Here is a 22973-nt window from a genome sequence, read left to right on the forward strand (position 1 = left end):
CCTTAAAAAAAAGAAGAAAATCTACCTTACATTCTCAGGGCCATGAATAAGATTGTAGTAAAGCTACAGGCATACAAAAGGCATTCAACCAATGACCCCCTCCCCCCAATAACCAAATCTTAATGCTACCTAAATTTACCTTGTGCTATGGAACATACAGGAGCCTCCCATGATATTCACATGATATTCCTATGCACACTGTATCCGTTCCAGACACCCAGCCATTGCTCCTGCAGTCTCCCTGGCAGCCCGCCCAGCCACAGCCTTCATCTGCTCCTGCCCTGCTCCCACTCAGCTTACAAGTTTTGTCCTCAGGTGGTGGTCTTGACATTCTCCTGTATTGCCTCAAGGCCTAGCACCTTGCTGGGTATGGATTAGAGGCTTAGCAAAGGCTTGTTAAATCAGACTGAGGTGGGAAAGGACCACTTGCAGGTCTCTGAATGAACCCTGCCTCTCCTGAGGTGCGGGCTTTCAGTCCAAGGGATTCCTTGATTTGGCTGTGTCCTTGGGCCCTTCCTTGAGTCATTTCCATGGTGAATGTCTCATGAAGGGATACTGGTAGAAAGATGACCTTGTCTGGCTTCCTGGGAGTCGGAGGGATGCCCACAGCTGTACCAACAGCAGCAAGGAAGTTGGAAAATGATTGGCGGTTCAGGTCCCCGCTGCACTTGTGCTCCCTGGGAACATTCCCCAAGGTTCTGGTTTTGGCCTTCTTGTTTGCTTGGTGCCAACTGCGAACCCGGCATTCCCTTCTGACCTCTCTTCTGGGCCACCTGGACCGGAAACCTCCAGGTCACGTGTCTCCTTCCACCAAGTGCCGTCAAGCCTCCTTTCCCAGGAGAGAGTACGGCAGACTCCACTCCACTGCAGCCGCTTCATCCACATGCAAACTCACCAGCTTTGACATTCCTCCAGCTAAACTGCTCTTGGCCCCAGTCCCTTGGCCATTCCTGACCCAGGAAGGCCCTTCCTAAATTCAAGTCCTATACTACATAGGGTCCTATATAGTCCCTCCTCCTGTCTGAAGGTTTCTCAGATTCCCTTATCCTATGGCATCTGCACAGCTGCCACACATTGGACAACCACGAAAGTATTGCTTTACGACCTTTCTAGGTGTCCGACTACCCACGGTACCTTGCATCTCCAGACCAAGTGGTAATACCTCGTCTTTCTATTCCTTGGCTCACAGCATGTGGCGGCTGTCCCTGAGTTGTCCCTGGGTTCCCAAGCCAAACTCGGATGGTTTCATAGGGTGTCCCTACAAAAGCTGTAAGACTCAGTACACTGGGATGGTAGAATGGACCACGGGGAGCCTTCTGTCATAGATCTTTGCCACTTCATAGTACCCAGCTAAAATGATGCTCAAGAGAGGTGCCTGGGTGTCTCAGTCCGTGAAGCAGCAGGCTCTGGATTTCAGCTCTGGTCCTGATCTCAGGGTCCTGGAATCGGGCCCCACACACCCCTTCCCATCAGGCTCTATGCTTAGCGGGGAGTCTGCTTGAGAATTCCCCCTCCCTTTGCCCCCCGCCACCACTTATGTTTGCTCTAAAATAAATCTTTGTAAAAACAAAAACACCTGGGTTTTCTGGAGGATACTTGTGTTCAGTGGGAAAGGCGTACAACTTGTAAATGATTTTCTTATTGTCAGAGAAGCCTATTTTTACCCTCTCTTGGACTAGAAGATATAGGACCAAGGGGAATGGTTGTATCGTGCAGACTTGTGAGCAAGACCTCAGGCTGGATGCTTTTACTGGAAAACTGAAGGATGGGGAAGGCTGGCTGGTCTTTATCCTAATTCTAGGTGGAGCTTCAGTTGCTGTCTTTGCTCTGGTGGAGGCCTCTCCACTATGTCCCTTTCTATCTATAGGAAAAGGGTATGCTGCTGGCCTGAAGCCAGCAGGCAGCCAGAGCTGGGCCTTTCCGCATGCCCTCACCAGGCACATGGGTTCCAGCTGCCTTCAGTCCTTGTGAGGGGAGGGGACTCCAACTCAGCTGTAGGAAAGACCAGACAAAGACCGTGACCACTAAGCCCTGCTACTCCCCAAATGGCAGACTGACGAGTGCTAGGAGTCCAGAACTGTAAGGTCCAGCTCAGCCATTGCCTCTTGGCCAAAGGCCATCCACCCCCAGCATACCCTGTAATGAGAAACACCTGCTGCTCTTCAGCAAGTCCTCTGCCCGGCATTCAAGGCCCTTAGAAATCTGGCTCTTTTCTGGCCATTTATGAAAGCCACCCCAACCACACAAATTGCTGGCTCTGGCTAAAGTGGGCAGGTTGAGGTCTTGTCCTTGTACACCTGGCTCCCCAAGACCACTCGACCTGGGCCGTAGTGGACCCCCAGCTCTCCTCCGCCCACTCCTCCTCAGGATCCCAGCTGCAGCATCCCCTCCATGGAGCCTCTACTTGCATGGGCCACTCTCTGGTAACCAATCCTAATATGATCTCTTTTATACTCCCTTTCGTTTTGGGCAAATCTTACGCTTCAGTGAAATCCTCAAGACAGAGCACTTATCTCATGTTTGTGTCCCAGACGGTGCACACAAAGGGATCACTGGACAAACAGAAGGGGGAGCATAGGTCAAAGACACGCTATATCATGCAAGGCTCAGGTTCTTCCCCTGGACTCTTGCAGGGAATGGGCCACAGAACGAAGGTGACAGCAAGACTTGACAGGTTTAGGGGACAAAGCCCAGAGAAGAAATTTTACCTACCACTGACCAGGAGCTGGAGAGCAGCAGGCAGCTCAAAGCCAGTCCCATCTGTCGTGTACTGATGTGCGTTTTACTTCTCTGAGCCAGTCTCCTGAGCTATACAATGAGGATAACACTTCGTCTACTTACCTCCTAGGTTCAGTGTGAGAATCAAGCGAGATAACATATAGGAAAGTGCTTAGAAGTACAAACAGTAGTTGGTGTTAGTTATCCAGATGGAGTTGAAAAGAGCTCAGACAGGGGCCAACTCTTGGCCCTAGGGCGAAGGTGGCTTTTATTTCCTCTCTTGGGGAAGGAGGGGACACCAACCTAAGGAAGGGGTGGGTGCGCCCCCAGAGGCTGGGGCCGGAAGAGCTGGATAATCACTCAGAAGGGCTCCTCCACATCCAATCCTGGCCCTGGGCTGCAGGCTGTGCCCACGAGAGTCACTTCCCTTAGGGTGACAGCTCCCCCCTGAGGGGAGGCACATGGAGGTATCCGCTGGTGTTCTCGAAGAGGAAGGGGGAGCAGGTGCCCTGAATGAGGAAGGTCATGGGATGGCCGACCATCCCATGCCCGAGGGCCGGGATGGCCGACCACATACTCAATGCCTGCCCAGGATTATGACTTGCAAAAGGCCTGGCTGGTGTGACTTTTCTCCCGAGAAGGGCCAGGGGTGCCCTGAGGCATTGCTCGATTCAATGGCTGGTCCTTTAAATGTCCATTTCAAACTGTGATTCTTCACCTAGGGAGAGAAGGGGCAGACAGCCAAGTAAGCAACAGGTGAATGGTAGGGCTCATGTTTTAGAGGCCAGAGAGAGGCGCTATTTTTCATTTTGTTGTTCCTAAGAGTGGGGGCGAAGGAGAATAGAGGGAGGGCAGGACTCCAGTAGGATTTCCTGGAAACAGGCCTGAAGGTCCAGCCGTACTCTCTTCCCCAATCCTAAAGGAAGAGGAGAGCCTGGGTCTCCCCACAAGAGAAGGGACTGTCCTAATTTTCGTACAGTTTTTATTTCTCTTAATAAGAATGAATGTTTGGGGCACCTGGGTGGCTCAGTGGGTTAAAACCTCTGCCTTCGGCTCGGGTCATGATCTCAGGGTCCTGGGATCGAGCCCCACATCGGGCTTTCTGCTCAGTGGGGAGCCTGCTTCCTCCTTTCTCTCTCTGCCTGCCTCTCTGCCTACTTGTGATCTCTGCCTGTCAAATAAATAAATAAAATCTTTAAAAAAAAATAATAAGAATGAATGTTTACTTGACTTTGATATAAATATAACCTCACAGAAGAATATTCCTTAAACAAAAACCTTTTTCAAGCATGTGTCCCAACTATGGTTTTGAAGTTCGTAACACAACCCACGAGGCATATGTCCAAATACCCATGGACTAGCCTGACTCTGCAGTAAAGGGGTTATTTTGGTAGTTCAGCTACTCACTGCCCTCACCCTAACTCTTTCCACAAAGATCTCCAAGCAACTCACGCTGCAGGAGGTTGTTTTCTTAAATGGAGCTGCCTCATTCATGATCTCTCATAAGGCTGCTTTGAGGTTCTATGTACCGAGATGCCCACCCCGGCCCCCAGAAGGAAACTGGCCACTTCTTCTGGTTATATTTATCCAAATATATGGTCCAAGGTTAGAAGCTTGGGTTAATATCCTGTTAAGCAAAACGAAAAATTATGTCCATCCCTCACCAGCACAACGGAACTCTTAAGCCATTATTGTGGTTCAGGGTTGGTCAGCCTGGGGCACCTCTGGGCCAACCCTGCATTTGCGGTGGGTGAGCAAAGCTCCAGAAACTGGGAGGGACTTGCCGCAGCCAGCAGGTAGTGATGGTTCCACAATGTCAGGTGTGACTATCTCCATCCTCAACTTTTGAGGCAAAAGGGGGTGGGTGGGAAGTACCATGGAGCTGACCCCGTGAATCTGTCCATCCTTCTCTGCATCCTTCAACGAAAGGCAGTGACCACACTGCCTGGAGCTGTCCTTCCCAGTGCTCTCCAAGTCTACAAGGCAAGGCAAAGCAAGGGCTGTCGGGCATGGACTGTGGGGTCCCCAGGGTAATTATGAATCACGTCCTGCAGGCCCTAGGTAGATGGACTCTGCAGCTGTCAGCAGGGCCAGCCCAGCCCGAGGTCCCAGTTGCTTCCTGTCTGGCCTTGGTCCACTGCCTTCCGGGTGAAGGGTCAGCGGGTTCCGATGTGACTCAGGCTGTCTGCAAGTGCTTACACTTCATCCTCCCACAGCAGGAGAGCTGAGCCACTCTGGTGAGCTAGTCACGACGCCACACAGAGTGCATTCACACACACCTCCGCTGGGGTGGTCACCCTCATCAGGGTGGGGGGAAGGTGGGGTGAGGTATCAGGAAGGACCCAGCCACCCCATGTCAAACTGCGGAAACAACGGGTTGCACTGTTTTGATTGGTCTTCATCAGGAACCCACTAGTGATCATTACCCTGACAGGAGGCACCCCGGATGCCTTCCTGATCCTATAGGCCTATAATCTCCCAGAAGGCAAGTTTACTGTATCTTTGATAAGTCATGTCCTCAACATGCACACCATGGGTGTGTCCCAAATGTGGCAGACACAAGGAAATGCTTCAGGGACAATTATACCAAGGGTCACGCTGATGTCAGTTGTTTGAATAGTCTCCCCTGTGACACCTGCTCTGATGTGTCACCGAAATCAGGGCTTGCACCTGGTCTGTTTTAGCCACTCCCTCTTCACGCTCCTTTCCTGAGCATCATTTCAAACAAGCTCCCCACGAATTAGATTACCTGATGGGGCCAAACCACCTCTCCTGGAGTTCTTGGACCCCTTCCATGGGGAAGGTTGGTGCCGCTGAGAATTCTACCCACCCTCCCAACACCCCTTGTCTGGTCTCTGAGCTGCTCCACAGAAGGCGGAGAAGTGACCATCATTCCCTTCCCTGAAATGTCTTCTCTGAAGGGACTCCACCGGCCATATATGTCCCTTCCTGAGGAAGAGCCTGGTCGAGCCCTGTCACTCACCGCCGGCTGGCTTATCTTCCGGGCTGTTGCGCAGGTGGTTCTGGCTGGGCTCTGTGGGGGGCTCCTCACTGGCGGGGCTGGTGACCCCGGGAATGGTGGGCAGGTCCCTTGGAGGTGTTTTGGTCACAGGTGAGTTCCGACACTCCATCAGGAACTTCCGGTCATAGATGATCCTGGTACCTGCAGCGGGGCAGAGACAATGAAAAAGCCATCTCCAACCTCCTACCTGCTTATTTTCCAGTTCTTTGAGGCATGGTTCTAGCAGAGGTGGCATGTTTTTCTGAAAAAGCCAGATCAAGGAGGAGTGAGGCTGGGGTGCCTGGCGGGCTCAGTCAGCAGAGCATATGACTCTTGATCTTAGGGTTGTGAGTCTGAGGCGCACCTTGTGGGTAGAGTTAACTTTAAAAAAAAAAAAAAAGCGCGCGCGCACACACACACACACACACACACACAAATAAAGGGAGGAGCAAGGCAAATTCAAGTGTCCCGCTGCAGCCCTCCTCTGCTGCCTCAGAACCACCAACCCCATCATGTGGATGCTCCGATGGAAGAAGAGGCCTGGCAGCCCACCACACTGCATCTTCTCCCCTGGGCTCTCTCCTTAAAACCCATCAGCTCCCTTACCTCATCAGTGCTCAGTGCTATTACTCAGGACAATCACAGCCAATATTACAGAAGATACATGTTTTTTATTTATTTGACAGATAGCACACACAGGAGGAGGTCCAGAGGGAGAGGGAGAAGCAGACTCCCCAGTGGGCAGGGAGCCTGATGATGGGGGGCTCGATCCCAGGACCTAGGGATCATGACCTAAGCCAAAGGCAGATGCTTGACTGACTAAGCCACCCAAGCTCCTCCAAAGGGTACATTTTAATTCGTTTTTCAATTCAGTACTTCCAGTACCTGCATGGGATATCCAGAATCTGTAACTTCATTTTATAGATGAGCAAAGAGAAAGTTGAGTGAATCCCCCAAACTAGTAAAAATGAGAACTCTCCCACCTGGGGTTTGTGGACAGGAGTGGCCCATGGGGTCTTCTCACCAAAGGCTCTCCTGCTAAGCCCGTCTTCCATGTGATATCTGCTCTGATGTGTCACTGAAAACAAGGCTTGCCCCTGGTCTGTGTTCTGTCCACTCCCTCTTCACTCTCCTTTCCCCGAGCATCACCCTTGGGTGGGGACCAAGTCTCATGAAGTTATTCACTACCCTTAAACCACACCCAGGACCCACCCTGTGAGGACGGTTTCCTGATACTTTAAAAAGGAACCTTTTCTATAGTCCAGGACCCAGGATTCTTGTGCCCCAGCTGATTTCATCAAAGAACAGTGACTAGGGAGAAGTGATTCATGTTCGGTCCCTGTTTACTCAGGATGACCTCTAAGCACCAGGATGGCACTAGTAACGTCTCTTCAATGCCTCCCTCAAACTCCTGATTCTCCCTTTTCAACAAAGAGCAGGTCTCCGCCTCAAAGCCTTCAGCAGGCAGTGGAATCCAGCTAGAATTTAAAACTGTCTTGGTGTCATTATATTTCTTTTTATAGTTACCTTCTATTTATGGTAAGTGGATCTGGTTTTCCATATATAGTTTGATATCAAGTTTCCTTTTAATATAGGATAGGATATCAGTGGATATGATAATAGCATGCATGTTATAGATAATATATATAATAAAATAACAGAAACTAAGTCAAAAAGGTAAATGATATAAAGACGAATATTAAAGATATATACAAAAAGAAGACAAGGTATAGTACAAACTGCAGACAGAATATGGGTGCGGGAGTTTAGAAGTGATGATTTAAAGACTTCAGGAATGTCCTTGTCAATAAACCCGAAGGATTTTCCCCACTTAAGGGTGACAGTGAGTGACATTCCAACAGTGGGGATCCACATCTCAATGCTGAGCACCAGGCTCTCCAGGAGCAGCCCCAGGAGAGGAACCCATTTGCTCCCTTGAGCTCTTGAGTCTGAATGCATGAGGTTAGGGTCCTTCTACCGAGGGCTGGAATGTGAGCAGCAGAGAAATGGTAAGATACCAACAGGTGCACTTGGCCTACCTGCCTGTCCTCATCTGACTGCAGCCTGACCTAGGCAGTTACCCTGTCCCACTCTCCTTGCCTGAGGGGCAGTAATGCTGAATTGTCATCTCTGTCTGTCAAATTAAAAAAATCATCATCACCCCGTGGGCCATAGCTCATAGCTCACATTTCTTAGTGGGAAGGTGTAAAGCAAAGCACACAAAACCCAGCCTGCATTGGAGGCTCTGCTCCTCCCTCTTTGGGCCTCAGTTTCTTCATTGGTAACACGAAGGCCGAAGTGCCTGTGAACCAGAGGCTACAAACGGAGAAGTACAGTGGCTTCTCCTTGAGGGTAAATGCCCTGGACTCAGAGATGGACCACTCTTCCGTTTCTTAATCCTCAAGACTCAGCAAGAATCTCCCTTGTCCTTGCCTCCCTCCAGCTTCACTTTTTTGTTGCTTTGTTCACCAAAGAATCGGGAACTGACCCCATCAAAGTGGCACCTAAGAGTTAGAAATTCAATAGTCTTCAAAAAGAACTGGGGCGGGGGGCACCAGGGTGGCTCAGTTGATTAAAAGTCTGACTTTTAAAAAAAAGATGTTATTTATTTATGCATTTGAGAGAGCGTTTGCGCACAGGCACACAGGTGCGTGTGAGGGAGGGGCAGAGGGAAAGAATCCTCAAGCAGACTTTGCTCTGAGCGCAGAACCTGACTTAGGACTTGTTCTCTTGACCTGAGATCATGACCTGAGCCAAAACTAAGAGTCAGATGCTCGACTAATGGAGCTACCCAGGCACCCCTAAGCATCCAATTCTTGATTTCAGTTCAGGTCATGATCTCAGGGCTGTAAGCTCAAGCCCCCCATTGGGCTCTCTCTCACTCTCCTTCTGCCCCTCCCCCACCTCTTTTCCTCCCTTAAAAAAAATTTAAAAGACCCCAAACCCAAAAGACTGGGGGTCAGTAGTTTCTGGAGAAGCTCTTTAAAGTCATGAGCCTCGTGAGATTTTTTTTTTTTCTTTACATTGTGGTAAAATACAAATAACATAAAATTTGCCATCATAGCCATTCCTAAGTGTACAGTGCACTACATTCACAGTGTTGTGCAGCCAATCTCCAAAACGCTTTCTTCTTGTAAAACTGAAACTCTATACCCAGGAAATAGCAACTCCTATCTCCTTTCCCCCTAACCCTTGGAAACCACCATTCTATTTTCAGTCTCTACGAATCAGACTGCTCTAGGTACTTCATACAAGTGGAATCGTACGGTATTTGTCTTTCTGTGACGGGTTTATTTCACTTGGCATAATGTCCACATGTGGACCAGGTATCAGAATTTCCTTACTTTTTTTTTTTTTAAGATTTTATTTATTTATTTGACAGACAGAGATCACAAATAGGCAGAGCAGCAGGCAGAGAGAGAGAGAGAGAGAGAGAGAGGAGGAAGCAGGCTCCCTGCTGAGCAGAGAGCCCGATGTGGGGGTCTATCCCAGGATCCTGGGATCATGACCTGAGCCGAAGGCAAAAGGTTTAACCCACTGAGCCACCCGGGTGCCCCAGAATTTCCTTAGAGTTTTAAGGCTGAGTAATACTCCATCGCATGGATATACCACATTTTGTTTATCCACAGACATCTAGGTTGCTTCCACGTTTTGGCTATTGTGAATACTACTGCTGTGAACATACATGTGCGAATAGCTCTGTAAAGACCCTGCTTTCAATTTTGGGGGGGTGTATACTGGGAAGTGGCACCAGGTGATTTTTAAATCATTGATTACACTTAGAAGAGAAAAAGAGCCTCTGTGCCTATTGTCCTATACCTAGAGCAGCTGTTTAAAAATAAGAAGCCTCATTTGAGCTAATAAAACCCAGGAACTAAATGCCAGCAGAGGAGGCACCCAGGACACCTGCCATCGGAGGGAGGGCGCTGGGGAGGGAGCCTGCAAGGAGGGTGGGAGGGTGATGTTCACAAGTCAGCTGTCAAAGGCGCCAAGCCTTGCAGGGGACTCTAAACCCCTTCCCACTCATCTGGAGTCAGTGAGGAATATGAGATGGAGAGCAAGGTAGTGGAAATGTTTCCCATGGAAGCAGCTTTAGCTTTTCAACCCTTTCTTCTTCCATCCCTTTGTGGGCTATACTACCACACAGCTTCAGCAAACAGTGATCTTCTGGAAACTCCCTCTGTCTCCCACAGATGAGACAAACAACAAAACACACATTCTCATATTGTCAAAAATAGGCACCCTTGGCTAAAATACAGTCTCCCTAGATGGGGACTTGGCCTGCATACAGGAGCAGGAAATGGAAACCGCGGCAGGGTGGAGGGGTTGGGGGGAATGCCAAGGTCCCTGCAAGAGGCTAAGCGGCAACAACAGCTGGAGGCTATTGGTCAGGTGTGGGCCTCTGGGGTGTGTGGGTATCACACCTGGTGATCTCCACAAAGTAGAGCTGAGGGCCTACTTTCTCTTTCTATATTAGGGAAAATGACCCAACTCGGTTAGGCTTCTACAAACAAGAGCATGAAGAGCTTCGGGGCTCTAGGTGGCTTCAAGATGGCAAAGCCAAGACATTTTCCCCCCCTGCTGCTTGTCTCAAAAATCATGCAAACACCAAGAAATAAAACAAGAAACACAAGCACATACTCAAGTTGGAAGCAAGGGGGGCTCAAAATGGGACTCCAAATCACAATCTGTGAATACAGAAAGCGAATGGAGGAACAGTTCTAATAGAGAGGATGGGGGGGCATCTAAATGTGGGGACGTGGGGGTGGATGTTGCAATAGGAAGTGGGGTTCTGCAGAACCCCAGGAAGGTTCAAAAATTAGAGGCATCATGGAAAATGGGAAGGGGGCTAACAACAGGCAGAGATCTCCTATGCCCCTCACTCCAGGAGGGAGGGAAGACAGGGCAATTAAGTTCAAGTTGACTTCCTGAATGGTGAGCCTCAAACGCCCAGCCCTACCCTGCTTCAGAATACAGATCAAAGATAAAGACGGACTGATGTTGATTTTGGGAAGGAGGTTCTGGATGAAAAACAGCAGGTAGCCCCCAGATTGAGCGCACCCACCTGCCTCCACACCTTGCAAAGGGCCTTCAGTCAGCTCTGCAGTGCTCACTCTTAAATGCCAGATGCCTCCACGCATTTCTGAGAAAAGCTTACATCAATGGAGAGACCCAAACAAACCAAGAGGGAAACAGCAACGAGACTTCACTGTTTTTTAAACTTTTTGAAGACTTTAAAGAACAGAAGGGGCAAAAAAGGTAACAGACAAAAAAAGAACAAATTAGAAATCTAGTATCAGATAACAGAAAGTGAAGAAAGAGAGAAGAGAGAAACTGCTAGAAGGAATTTACTAAAAAAGTAAAAAAAAAAAAAAAAAAAAGAAAAATTTCCTGAATTGAAAGAGATCAGTCTTTGAAAAATGCCCTTTCAGTATCTTGTGTAATGAATTAAAAGTACCAACTTAAAATTCATTGGGAAATTTCTCAATTGTTTGAGTAAAAAGATCCTAAAATCTTCCAGAAAGGGAAAAATACAACAGGTGCTCACAAGGATTGGGAATAAGAATGGCACAGACATTTTCAATGGCAATGCTGGACGCCTTAAGACGGTGGGCCAATGCTTTCACAGTCCTGAGAGGGAATCCATTTTGGCCTGGCTTGATGCCCAGCCAAACACCAATCAAGTAAAAGTAGAACAGAGACTTTTTCAGAACACGACAGGAGGAATATTCTACCAAAATCAGACCAAGAGTAAGGGCTTTAGGGGATCTCATATCAGTGGTTACATAGCAGGTCCAGAGCAGCCAAACCCTGTCAGTTCCCAACAGAGGGAAAAGAACGGACTGATAAATCCAGAATTCGGATTTTGTGTGTAAAACTGTATTTTGTTGAGTATTTTAGAGGTGCTGGAGGGTGTGGAAGACTTACTTGAATGAAAACTAAGCACATTTTAAAAAGTAATCTCTATACCCAATGTGGGGCTCAAACTCACAACCGAGATCAAGAGTTGCATGGTCTATGGACTGAGTCAGTCAGGCACCCTCAAACTAACTACATTTGAAAGATTTACTTATTTTAAAGAGAAGGGAAGAGGGAGAGAGGGAGGATGTGTGTGTGTGCGTGCGCGTGCACACACACACACATTCACGAAAGTGGGGGCAGGGGCAGAGGGAGGGAATCTTTAAGCAGACTCCCTGCTGAGTGCAGAGCCTGAGGTTGGCTCAGTCTCAGGACCCATGAGATCATGACCTGAGCCGAAACCAAGAGCGGAAACCCAAACTAACCATATTTTACACTGAAGCAATAATTAACTATATATTTTTTTAAAGTTGTACAATGGGGTGCCTGGGTGGCTCGGTCAGTTAAGCATCCAACTCTTAGTTTTGGGTCAGGTCATGATTTCAGTTCAAGGTCCTGGGATTGAGCCCCTGGTCAGGCTCCCTGCTTAGTGGGGAATCTGCTTCTCCCTCTCCCTCTGCCCCTCTCCCCAGCTTGTGTGTGCTCTCTCTCAAATAAATAAAATCTTTTTTTAAAAAGCTGTACAATAATTAACTACCTGGCTCGTCAAGGGTCATGGTAATAAAAATAATGCATATTTAAAAAAAAATCATGGTATAATTCTATTGGAGAATGGAAAGAGGAGGGTGTATAAATGATAATAAGTCCCCCTCTGTCAATAGGTAAGTCCAGAAAAAGTTAGAAATATGGGGGTAAATCCCCAGAGAAAGAGCTGGAAAACATTGGTTGCTTCTAAAGAGTGAGGGGAGGTTGAGAGGCAAGAAGTTACTGCTTTCTTAGGAGCCTTTTAGCAAACTTGAGATTTAAGTATTTATGTATATAAACAACTTACGTCTAACTTGGACAGACTTTTTTTATGGAAAAAAATCAAGCCCATACAAAGGACAGAATAATATATTTATACAAACACATATATGTATGTAAAACATTGATTTTTTTTTATATTAAATGACAGGTTAAATTATAGACCAGACCTACAATTCAGTGCTGTACGGTTACTATTTGGAAAACGCATACATTGTCCATGACATATTGTGTGAAACAGAGTCACAGGACTGTACATATTTTGTGTCTGGTGACCTCTGGGGGAGTAAGATAATCCAGGCAAAGTGAACCTCTTTTACACTGAGCAGATTTTGTTTTTTAATACAAAACTCTAATACACAGGGCATTAAGCAAACAAATAAATATGGAGATAGGGTAAGAATCTCCTTTTCCAGTAAGTCAAGTTAAAATGGCCCTGGCTGGAGCTAGGCAGACTCTCCTGCTCTCCCTAGAAAGCCTCGGGGCTCCCTGCTGGACTGGGTAAGTGGAGCACAGAGCTTTCCCTCTAGCACCTCTCAGGGCTGCTGTGTGCTAGACTTTAACTCCCAACTTCATAGGGTTATGGCGTGGATTAGAACAGCGGCTGACACAAAATAAGACCCTTACGAACAAAGCCTAGATTTTACGACTAGCATGCCTTCAGGTGACAGATTTTCAGGGACCAAGTATATGGTTAGAGCTACGACAAATCAGATAGGAGGTAAACAACCTTGAAAAGAAACTAGGGGGGCACCTGGGTGGCTCAGTGGGTTGAGCCACTGCCTTCGGCTCAGGTCGTGGTCTCAGGGTCCTGGGATCGAGTCCCGCGTCGGGCTCTCTGTTCGGCAGGGAGTCTGCTTCCTCCTCTCTCTCTCTCTGCCTGCCTCTCTGCCTACTTGTGATCTCTCTCTGTCAAATAAATAAAATCTTTAAAAAAAAGAAGAAACTAGGGGTGGAGGAGGGTGGGTAAGGACAGCCTCTATCCCTTTTTTAGTCCACAGAAACGTGCTTCAAGAATCAACATGAGCTTTGGCATGTTTGGGAAACCAGTGTCATTTAGGACTTTAAAAATTTCAGATGTGCACCAAATACAAGAATGGTATTTTTTCTCGAGGCATGCTTGTGGTGACAACAGTTTGCTTGAATGTACAAAGAATGCAGACGTTCCGGGGCGCCTGGGTGGCTCACTTGGTTAAGTGTCTGCATTCAGCTCTAGTCATGATTCTGGGGTCCTGGGATTGAGCCCCGAGTCAGGCTCCCTGCTTGTCCCTCTTCCTCTGGCCCTCCCCGCTTGTGCTCTCTCTCTCTGTTCTCAAATAAATAAAATCTTAAAAAAAAAAAAAAGAATGCAGACATACTCTTGGGTCTGTTTTCCTTTCCTGTAAATAAGGGCAGTGTACCAGGCTCATTCAAACGATTTTTAAAGCTCCAACCATGTGCCAGGCCTTATAGGTAATCTTTAGGGTCTGTTCCAGCTCTGACACACTACCGTCTATTTTGGGGATCTTCTTGTTGGCAGGTGGCCAATGTGGTGGTGCAAACAGCCACAGTGCTGGGAGGCCCAAGTTCTGGGCTCAAACCTGGGTGTGTAGTACCAGCCCCTCAACCCTGAAGGGCAGTTGAATTCCTCAGCTCTAAGAGGAGGGTACTAACTCACCTCCCAGGAGTACTGTGAAGATGCAATCACTGTGGGCCAGACGCTGTGCTCAGAGCCTGTTACGCCAGGTCTCAGTGCTCCCATTCCCCCACTCCCCACAAGGGAGATACAGTATCCTCAACTCACAGACAGGAAACTGAGGCTCAGAAAGTCTGTCGCCAGGAGCAGACCTAGCCTGTACTGCCTCCAATCCAACCTCTGTTGAAAACTAGCCAAGCAGACCCAGGCTGCCAGGCCTCGGGGATCTTCTGACTTTTACCTATTCTTCTCAGGATCTGGCCAGAACAGGATGTTCCCTGAGAGAGGCCTGCCCTGATCTCTTCTCCACCTTCCCACAGTACCCACGCTGGGTTCAAAGGGGGCTGGCCACCACTTCTGTAAATTGAACCCAGCCTGTCCCTTGCTTTCCCCCTGCGCCTCCCCTGGTGGAAACATTCTTCCCCTGAGCGGGTGACGTGAGGCCTAGCAAGAGTACAAGCACAGAATTCCTAGAACTGCTGTTCCCATTCCAGGGAGAGGGAGAGTGTTTCAAACATGCTCGGGGGAGGCTCAGATGCCTATGCTCAGATGCCAGCAGCCCGTGAACTAAATACTCCAGATCCTTCTACACTCAGCTCTCGCCAGCAGCTCTGTGTCATCGTGGAGGCAAACTCACAGGGTCTACTAGGGGGCTCCCTCCTCGCCCACCACACACCAGGCAGTCTGTTTAGCAAGCTGAGCCACCTTGTCAGGGAGAAAATCTTGGGTAGAGAATCAGAGCTTGCTTGGTCCGAGATTTTTCTTCACTTCTGGCCCTATTAGCTCTGCAAAGGCAACCAAGATCTGGATGTTTCTCGGGGGCCAAAAATGTTACAAAGCTCCTTAGATACCAAATGAGGGCAATCGGTGAGTGACAAAGGGCCTTCTTGCCTTTGACGCCCTGATGTGTGAGGGAATAGTCCACTTTATTTGAAAATAAAGCAGCAGGGACGGAGCTTTTGCAGAAACCTGCAGAACAAAACAGCCGGAGTAATTATTCTAAGGGCTGGCCAAGCTCCTTCCCCTTTCCTCACCTGCCCCCAAACGCTTCAAAATGCACCAGTGCAGAACAGGGAAAGCTACCCCTGGAATTCATTACCAAAAGGGAGTGCCCATCTGAAATGCCTCCCGTTCCACAGCAACAAAAGCTGTGGCTGGAAAAGGGAGGGGCCGTTTGCTGCGTGAACTGCCTCCACACCACATCCAAACTCGTTGGCTTCAGTCCCAACCTCCAGGACCTCCATCAAACTGTCTTTGGAGATAAGGTCTTTAAAGAGGTCATTAAGTTCAAACAAGGCTGTTAGGGTGGGGCCCTGATCCAATACACAGATGCCCGAAGTGTGTGGAGTGGGTGGCTAGGTGGCTCGGTTAGGCGCCCAACTCTTAGTGTCGGCTCAGGTCATGATCTCAAGACTGTGGGATTGAGCTTCCCCGCTCCCCTGCCCGGTTCTGTGCTCAGTGGGGAGTCTACACATATATGCTCCCTCTCTCTCTCTCCCAAATAAATAAATACATCAAATCTTTAAAAAAAAAAAGGCGGGGGTGGGGAGATACCGCAGATACCAGTAAAGAGGCAGCAGGAGGGGCACCTGGGTGGCTCAGCTGGTTAAGCCACCGCCTTTGGCTCAGGTCATGATCCTAGAGTCCCAGGATAGAGTCCTGCATCGGGCTCCCAGCTCTGTGGGGAGTCTGCTTCTTCCTCTGACCTTCTCCCCTTTCATGCTCTCTCTTACTCTCTCTCTAATAAATAAATAAAATCTTTTTTTAAAAATGAGGCAGCAGGAGGACAGCCATCTGCAAGCCAATGGGAAGGGCCTCAAGAGAAACCAGCCTGGATAGTACTTTGATCTTGGATTTCCAGCCTCCAAACTGTGAGAAAATACATTTCTGTTGTTTAAGTCCCCCCGTCTGTGGTATTTTGTTATGGTAGCCCTAGCAAATTAATATAGGCCTGCTTTCCCCCTTGTATTGCAAAGGGCAGAAGATAAATCAATGTATGCACACACTTTCCTTAAGGCAGATCTGGTGTCACCAGGAAACCAAAGGAAGTTCTGGGCCAACCTGCCCCTGCTGGCATTCTCACTCCTACACATTTTCGGCTCCGAACCTGACTCCATCCTCCTGCCAGCACTCCAGGAAATCAAGGAAGTTCAAATGGGGGTGCTGGGCAGGGGCAGCTGGGCAGGGCAAGCGTGGGCTCCCCTGAAGGATGTTCCAAAAGCCTGGCTGCTTGAGGAGGAAAGAAGAGGTGGGCTAGGAAGCAGGTAGCAGGGGGAGCATGGCACAAATGGCAGGTATTTCCCAGGGACTTGGCATCATGGCCACCTGTATCGTTTGCTTTGTGGAGCTGAACGTTGGGCCTTGAAAACGGGCACAGCATTTTCAGGAAGGTGTCCTCAGTTCTTAACCCAACAGTCAATTCACAGGCTTGTGATTCTGGTCTGTTTCTATACCTGGACTTGGGTCTGCTTGGCCACACAGCAGGATGGCCAGTTAAGTTTCCTCAAAGGACCACACCTTGAGGCTTGGCCTTTGTGGAAGACTGCCTGAACATGTGGCCCCTGAACTCTTCCCATCCCTGCCCTACAGGAGACTTTCTCATTCCAAGGCAATCATCTCCCCCTTCTTGGAATCAGCACTAGCTCTGTGGCTTGCTTTGACAGATAGAATACTGCATATGTGGGCCAAAGTCTCAAGGGGCCTTGAAAACTCATATAAATAAGCTCAGGTTAGACTCTTGAATGCATGGGCCCAAGAAAACAGAGAACCCCCAGCCTTCCAGGTGTCCCTAGCAATGCCCCAGACATGTGGGTAAGGCCATCTTGGACCTTCAAGCCCAGGACAATCTAGTTGCCAACTCTATGTCACCAGATGAGTGACCTCAGGAAGCTTCTTAAGAATGCCCAACCAGCCCAAAGAATGGAGAGAAATAACAAATCATTGTTGCTGAAGTTATACTAAGTTTTTTGACACTCCAGGCCTAGTATCTGAGCTCTCAGTAGAATTTCAGGGACACGGACATTGAATTACAAGATACTTGTGCTGCCCATGTCCCCGATCATCCAAATGTCATGGGCAGGTGTGACTTACTACTGCCTAATCAGTGATGCTGGGTGCAAACATAAACAAGGGGCATCTGTCCCGGTGTCTGAAGCCTTGGCCCCACTAGTGACATGTTCCATATAAGGGCCACTTCTTTCTGCTCAATAACTGAAACAGTAGTATTAGTAATACTGTTATCCATAATACCGGGGTAAGTGAGAAAGTTCAGGGAAAGTAGTTTTGTCCCTGGGACATTCCAAGGGAAACAATTATATGTACCCCGCAGCTGTATGGGCAGAAGAGAAAAATTTGAATGTTACCATTAAGCCAGCTCAGACCCAGGCCTGATGGCAAAGGAGACAGGTTACTCTGAGAATACTGTCATTCTGGATTGGAAGGGAGACAAACCATAAGTGACTCTTAATCTCACAAAACAAACTGAGGGTTGCTGGGGGGAGGGGGGTTCGAAGAAGGGGGGTGGGGTTATGGACATTGGGGAGGGTATGTGCTTTGGTGAGTGCTGTGAAGTGTGTAAACCTGGCGATTCACATACCTGTATCCCTGGGGATAAAAATACATTATATGTTTATAAAAAATTAAAAATTAAAAAAAGAATACTGTCATTCTAGGAGTCTTTTCAACTCTTTGTTTTGTTTTTTAAGATTTTATTTATTTGACACAGAGAGAGAGAACACACAAGCAGGTGGAGTGGCAGGCAGAAGGAGGGAGAAGCAGACACCCCGCTGAGCAGGGAGTCCAATGAGGGGCTTGATCCCAGGACCCTGGGATACTGACCTGAGCTGAAGGCAGACGCTTAACAACTGAGCCACCCAGACGCCCCAACCCTTCACTTTCTAAACACCTGACTCAGCACTCAAAAGCCACAATAGGAAGATGAGTAACGCTGCTGGGAAAGAACTTCCCTTCTACTCCAGGGAACAAACATGTAAACAAACACACGTGATTAATGTCATGAATCATAATGGAAGAAGAGCATGGGCGTGGCTCTGAGACCTGAAAGTGACAGGTTTTCTGTTTGTTTGTTTGTCTGAACATGTAAAATCTAGGTGTACAAATGAACATTCTTTGCTAAAAACCCTCCCTCTGGGAAGCAATCCTCTTTTCCATACTGCTGTCCCATCTTCCTGTTCCTCCCCTGCAAGGATATCAAATAAAGACCCGGAGGAGAAAATGCCTCACTGCTTTACACCAGCAGACGAACAGAGTGCCACCCTGCCTGTCCTTCATTTGGTAATGAAGGGCTTTTTTGCTCTTTCAGAAAAACACACATAAGTTAAAAATCAAACTCCTCTTTCAAATCAGGCCCTGCCATCCTCTGAGGATACTGGAAGACAACAACAACAAAATGTAAGCCTCAGAAAGCAATGAAATCTCACAGCTATTTGTGCATTATTAGCATGTAAGGCCTAGCAGGCTGAAGACGTGGAACAGGCAATTCTCACGTGAGAATCGTACAAGTTCTACTGGTTATGGAGGGTGGGGGGGTGTCTGCCTAATTGCCTCATTCTATGCTACAACTTTGATGCTTCCAATTCTGTTTCAGGCATGTTTCCATCTTCCTAAGTAGCAAGCCAAGCCCTTGAGGTCAGACTGTCTTCCGGTTTTGGATGTGGTGAATGCCTTACAACCAGGGAGGCTGGTGGGCATCAGGGAGAGTTTGGGGTGCTCTACGCCCGGGCCCCCGATCAAAGCCTTTAATGAGGGACAATGTGGAATGCTCTAAATGCTTTAAAAGGAAGCTCAGAACAGTGTGAGAAGAGAACCCATTACATTTCCCTCACTGTCTTAATGTCCAGGTTCTTTTAACCTGTCCTTAATGATGAGACTCTGGGCAATGAGTAGACACAATCTTCCCCTGTGTGACTGAGGCCTCGGGACACTGGCTGTGCCCTAGCGTCAGTGCCGAGGCCACCTCCTCCTCTTCCCAGCACTGTCTGTCCCATAGCCAAAGACTTGGAAGCTGCTCCAGGGTAAGCTTCCTGGGCACAGACTTTGTTTATCTAAACCAAGGGTGCCATTAACACCTGTAGCCTTACCTGCCTTCTTCTGATTAACCTTATCCAGGTATGGGGTTTGGGTATGATTACCAGCCAAGCAATCCTGGAGGTTTGGGGGTCAAGAATCCAACACGGAATGGGGAACATGGAGGTTAATGGGAGAGGGGTGGAAGGTTTCTGACCCATTCAAAGATTCTGCTGGTCTGTGGTGTCACTGGTCATTTTTAAGACTTCATTGGCTCAAATATTCATACATAACACTCCTTCTAACATATTTCTCTAAAGTTCTCCAGACTTCTAACCAGATTAGTGATTTAGCTTGTGAAAGGTTAATGACCATGGAAAGTAAACTGGCGTCTTAGGAATGCAGATGGTTCAAATCAGCTGCTGTTCCTGTTCCCCTGGGGACAAACACTGCAATGCCATTCCCAGGAAGAGTGACCTGTGGACACTGCAAGAGCTCCTGACACCTGCAAATAAGCTAGTGTGGCCACCTGCACAGACTCTCTCTAGATCCTTGTTTGAAGGCTGATGCCAAACTCAACCTCAAGAGGAGTTTACCTGGTGAGAAGCATCACTTTTTGCCAGACCCCAGGGGTGTCAAAAGGTGAGAGAAGTCACATTCCACTAATTTTTGAGTACTCAGCATGGTACTGAGATCAATCACTAGGAGCTGGTTAGAAATGTGGAATCTCAGGCCCAAATCCAGAAGCTATAGAATCAGAATCTGTGGAGTGCCTGGGTGGCTCAGTGGGTTAAGCTTCTGCCTTCAGCTCAGGTCATGATCCCAGAGACCCCGCATCGGGCTCTCTGGTCAGCAGGGAGCCTGCTTCCCTCTCTCTCTCTCTCTGCCTGCTCTGCCTACTTTTGATCTCTCTCTGTCAAATTAATAAGTAAAATGTTTAAAAAAAAAAAAAAGAATCAGAGTCTGCATTTAAGTGAGGCCCCCAGGTAATTTATACATACATTGAGGAATGAGAAGCAGCACTCTAGACTGGAGCAAAAGGGTGCTAGAAATGACCTTTTCTTAGGTTAAGCTTCTTTGCCTTGGCAAAGACATAGGGTGAAGTTGGGCTTTGGAGGAAGACTCTAAGCCATGGCTAACTGAGGCAGACCAGACTCGCTCACATTAGCAGAAGCAAGGTGTGGTTTTCAGGTTATGGACTGTGAGCTGTGCCTGTCCTGCTGAACACTCCAAACAAGAAATCTGGCTTTAGGCTCCTGGCACAGCTAGCTTTCTCCCAGTTGGTCTCAGACACAAAGTTACACTCTGGTCCAGGTGCCCCTGTCCCTCTCTCCCAACCAAAAACTTTCAAAGGCAGGGAGATTTGTTCTGGTTTATAAAAAAACAAACAAAAAACCCCCTAAAAACAAACAAACAACACCCCTCCCCCCCAAACCCCCAAAACCCATTTCCCAGTCCATGGTGAGAAATGGATCAGAGTTCCCTATAAACAGTAACCCTGGCCATGGCTTCCAATCTGACCTGTCCCCATCCAGCAACAAAGGGTGCAAGAAAGAACACTTGAGCCTTCAGACCTGCCTCATTGCCCACCTTAAAAATATCAAGTAGAGATTCATAGCCTCACTTGAAGGAACCCCAAAACTGTCAGGAAAAATCCTGGTAGACACAGCATGACACAGAGGAGGCCCACCAAATGGACTACATAAAAGACCTATATAGCAGGAAAAGAGAATTTAAGTCAAGGGTGGAGAAAGAACGCTCGCTGAGAAATGTTCCTTAATCATTTTTAATAGAGGAGAGAGCATTTTCCCCCTCTACGCTTGGATACGGTTTCTTGTTCAATCTGAGAAAGCCATGCGACCCTGGATAAGGGACATGTGTTTCCAAGTTTGGGGCCCGGATCAAACAAGTACATCTATGATCCTTAACAATTCTAACGTTGTATGTTTTGGATCAAAGGGCTCAAGACCTCGGATCTGGCAGTGCTTGCCGGTGGTGGGACCATTGCCTGAGAAAATAAGCATGTGGCCCCTGAGGCTGCCAAGGGACCAGGCTGCCGCTCTCTGCCTGCGTCCTCCTGCACCCCTGCCTCAAAACGTAGCGCCACTATCTGCGGTGTTTTCGAGTAATTGGCCTATGGGTCGGAGCGGTGGAGGAGGGTGGAAGGGAGGGGAGAAGGGCAAAGCGGGGTGAGGGCAAAGCGGGGTGAGAGCAGCGCAAACATGGTAGGGAAGTGTGAGCCACGGAGGATTTCATCATGCAAACGGGCAGGCGGGTTTCATCAGCGCCTGTGCGCCGGGGCTCCGGGGCTGGGAGGGAATGCCCGGCTCCAGAGGGCAGCCCAAGTCTGGCCCCCACCCGTGCCAGCTCAGCTTCCTCATGCACTTTCAGGGAGGTCACACGGTTCCCCCTCCCCCCCGGACAGAAGAACATGTTTTTCTGCACAGCCCTGCCCGCGGCCCCACGTCCCTCTATAGAGATCCCACATGTGCATATGGGCAAGCTGCCACAGGTGCAGGTGAGGCGCGGCCGGAGCAGGCGAGCGCCCTCAGCCCAAATCCTCCGTCAGAGGGTGCTGGCCCACTGCAAAACTGGGGGTGCCTCAGGAAAGAAAAAGGATTCTGCAAGAGTCGTTTATCCCAACGGAGAACGCCCATCCCCATCCCCTAAAAACCCCAGGCCAGGCCTCTCCTTACTCCCAGGCCACACTGACCCCACGCTGTGCTGCCTCAGAACGCCCCCACACCCACAAGGGGCAGCACACCCCAGCATGTGGTCGGTCTGGAAGCGTGCTGCCGGTCTAGGCAGGGGGACTCGGCTGTCTCTCCCAGGAGGAAACGAACCGAGCAGTTTGCAGCCCGGGCTCGGAAGCACGCATCCAGGGGGCAGGCAGTGGGGAAGCGGCCCTCTGCTGACTCCCGGTGGCCCCCTCCGTGACCGTCGCTGCCCCCCTGTGCCTTTATTCCAGTCACCGCGCCCCTCAGCCCGCTCGCCCCGTCTGACTGACGGCTCCCGAACCCTCTTGCACTGCCCAGTCAGTCCGCGCCGCCCGCACCGGGAGCCCGCGCCTACCTCCCGGGGTGGTGCTGAAGAGCGTGCCGCCGGGGGTGGTGCTGTAGTCCCCGGGCGGCAGCTGCACGCCGTCGCCGAGGATCACCCGGCGGGTGGCCGGGATGGCCCGACTTGGGGTCTGGCTGCAGCCGCTGCCCCCAGACATGGTCTCTCTCGCTCGGCGCCCGCAGCGGGAGCGTGGCCCTACGGCCGCCCCGGCCCCTCCCGCTTCGCCTTGTCCCGCCCCCCGCTCGCCCCTTCCGCCTCTGAGCCTCGGCGCCCCCTGGGATTTGTAGTTGCCGCGGCGCCTCGGCCGCACCCGCCTCCGCGCGGCAGCTGGTACGCGCGTTCCTCGCCAGCTCAGGTCCGAGGCTCCGGTTCGATCGCTCCCGCGCGCGGGTGCGGGCGCCGCCTCGCTTCGGCCCGCCCCTTTCGCTCGCGGGTGCCTCCAGCCACGCTGGCGGCGACTGGCTGCGGGCGGGGGCCGGGGGCTTGTGGAGGTCAACGCCTCGCGGGGCGGGGGCGGTGTTCAGGGCTGTGCAGGGATCCCGGCAGCCCCGGCTCTGGGGAAGGCCTAGATTCTACAGGAGGACTTGGGGCGGGATGGGCCCCTCACCCCTTCTTATTCCGTGCTTTAGTTCCTCCGATGAGAAAGTGCGGTGTAATTGGTCATTCACTCCC

The 22973-nt window shown here is 49.6% G+C and overlaps 1 protein-coding gene across 1 annotated transcript; it reads right to left on the reverse strand.

Moving 5' to 3' along the window:
- Positions 1-2960: 2960 nt before the first annotated feature.
- On the reverse strand, positions 2961-22541 carry EIF4EBP1 (eukaryotic translation initiation factor 4E binding protein 1). The gene is made up of 3 exons (XM_032329146.1): positions 22314-22541; positions 5702-5881; positions 2961-3436 (listed from the first exon to the last, which is right to left on the reverse strand). The coding sequence occupies exons 1-3, from the start codon at positions 22456-22458 to the stop codon at positions 3405-3407; spliced, it is 357 nt and encodes a 118-aa protein (XP_032185037.1). The 5' UTR covers positions 22459-22541; the 3' UTR covers positions 2961-3404.
- Positions 22542-22973: the final 432 nt, after the last annotated feature.

Source organism: Mustela erminea, chromosome 21 (genome assembly GCF_009829155.1).
Source record: "Mustela erminea isolate mMusErm1 chromosome 21, mMusErm1.Pri, whole genome shotgun sequence".
Lineage (NCBI taxonomy): Eukaryota > Metazoa > Chordata > Mammalia > Carnivora > Mustelidae > Mustela > Mustela erminea.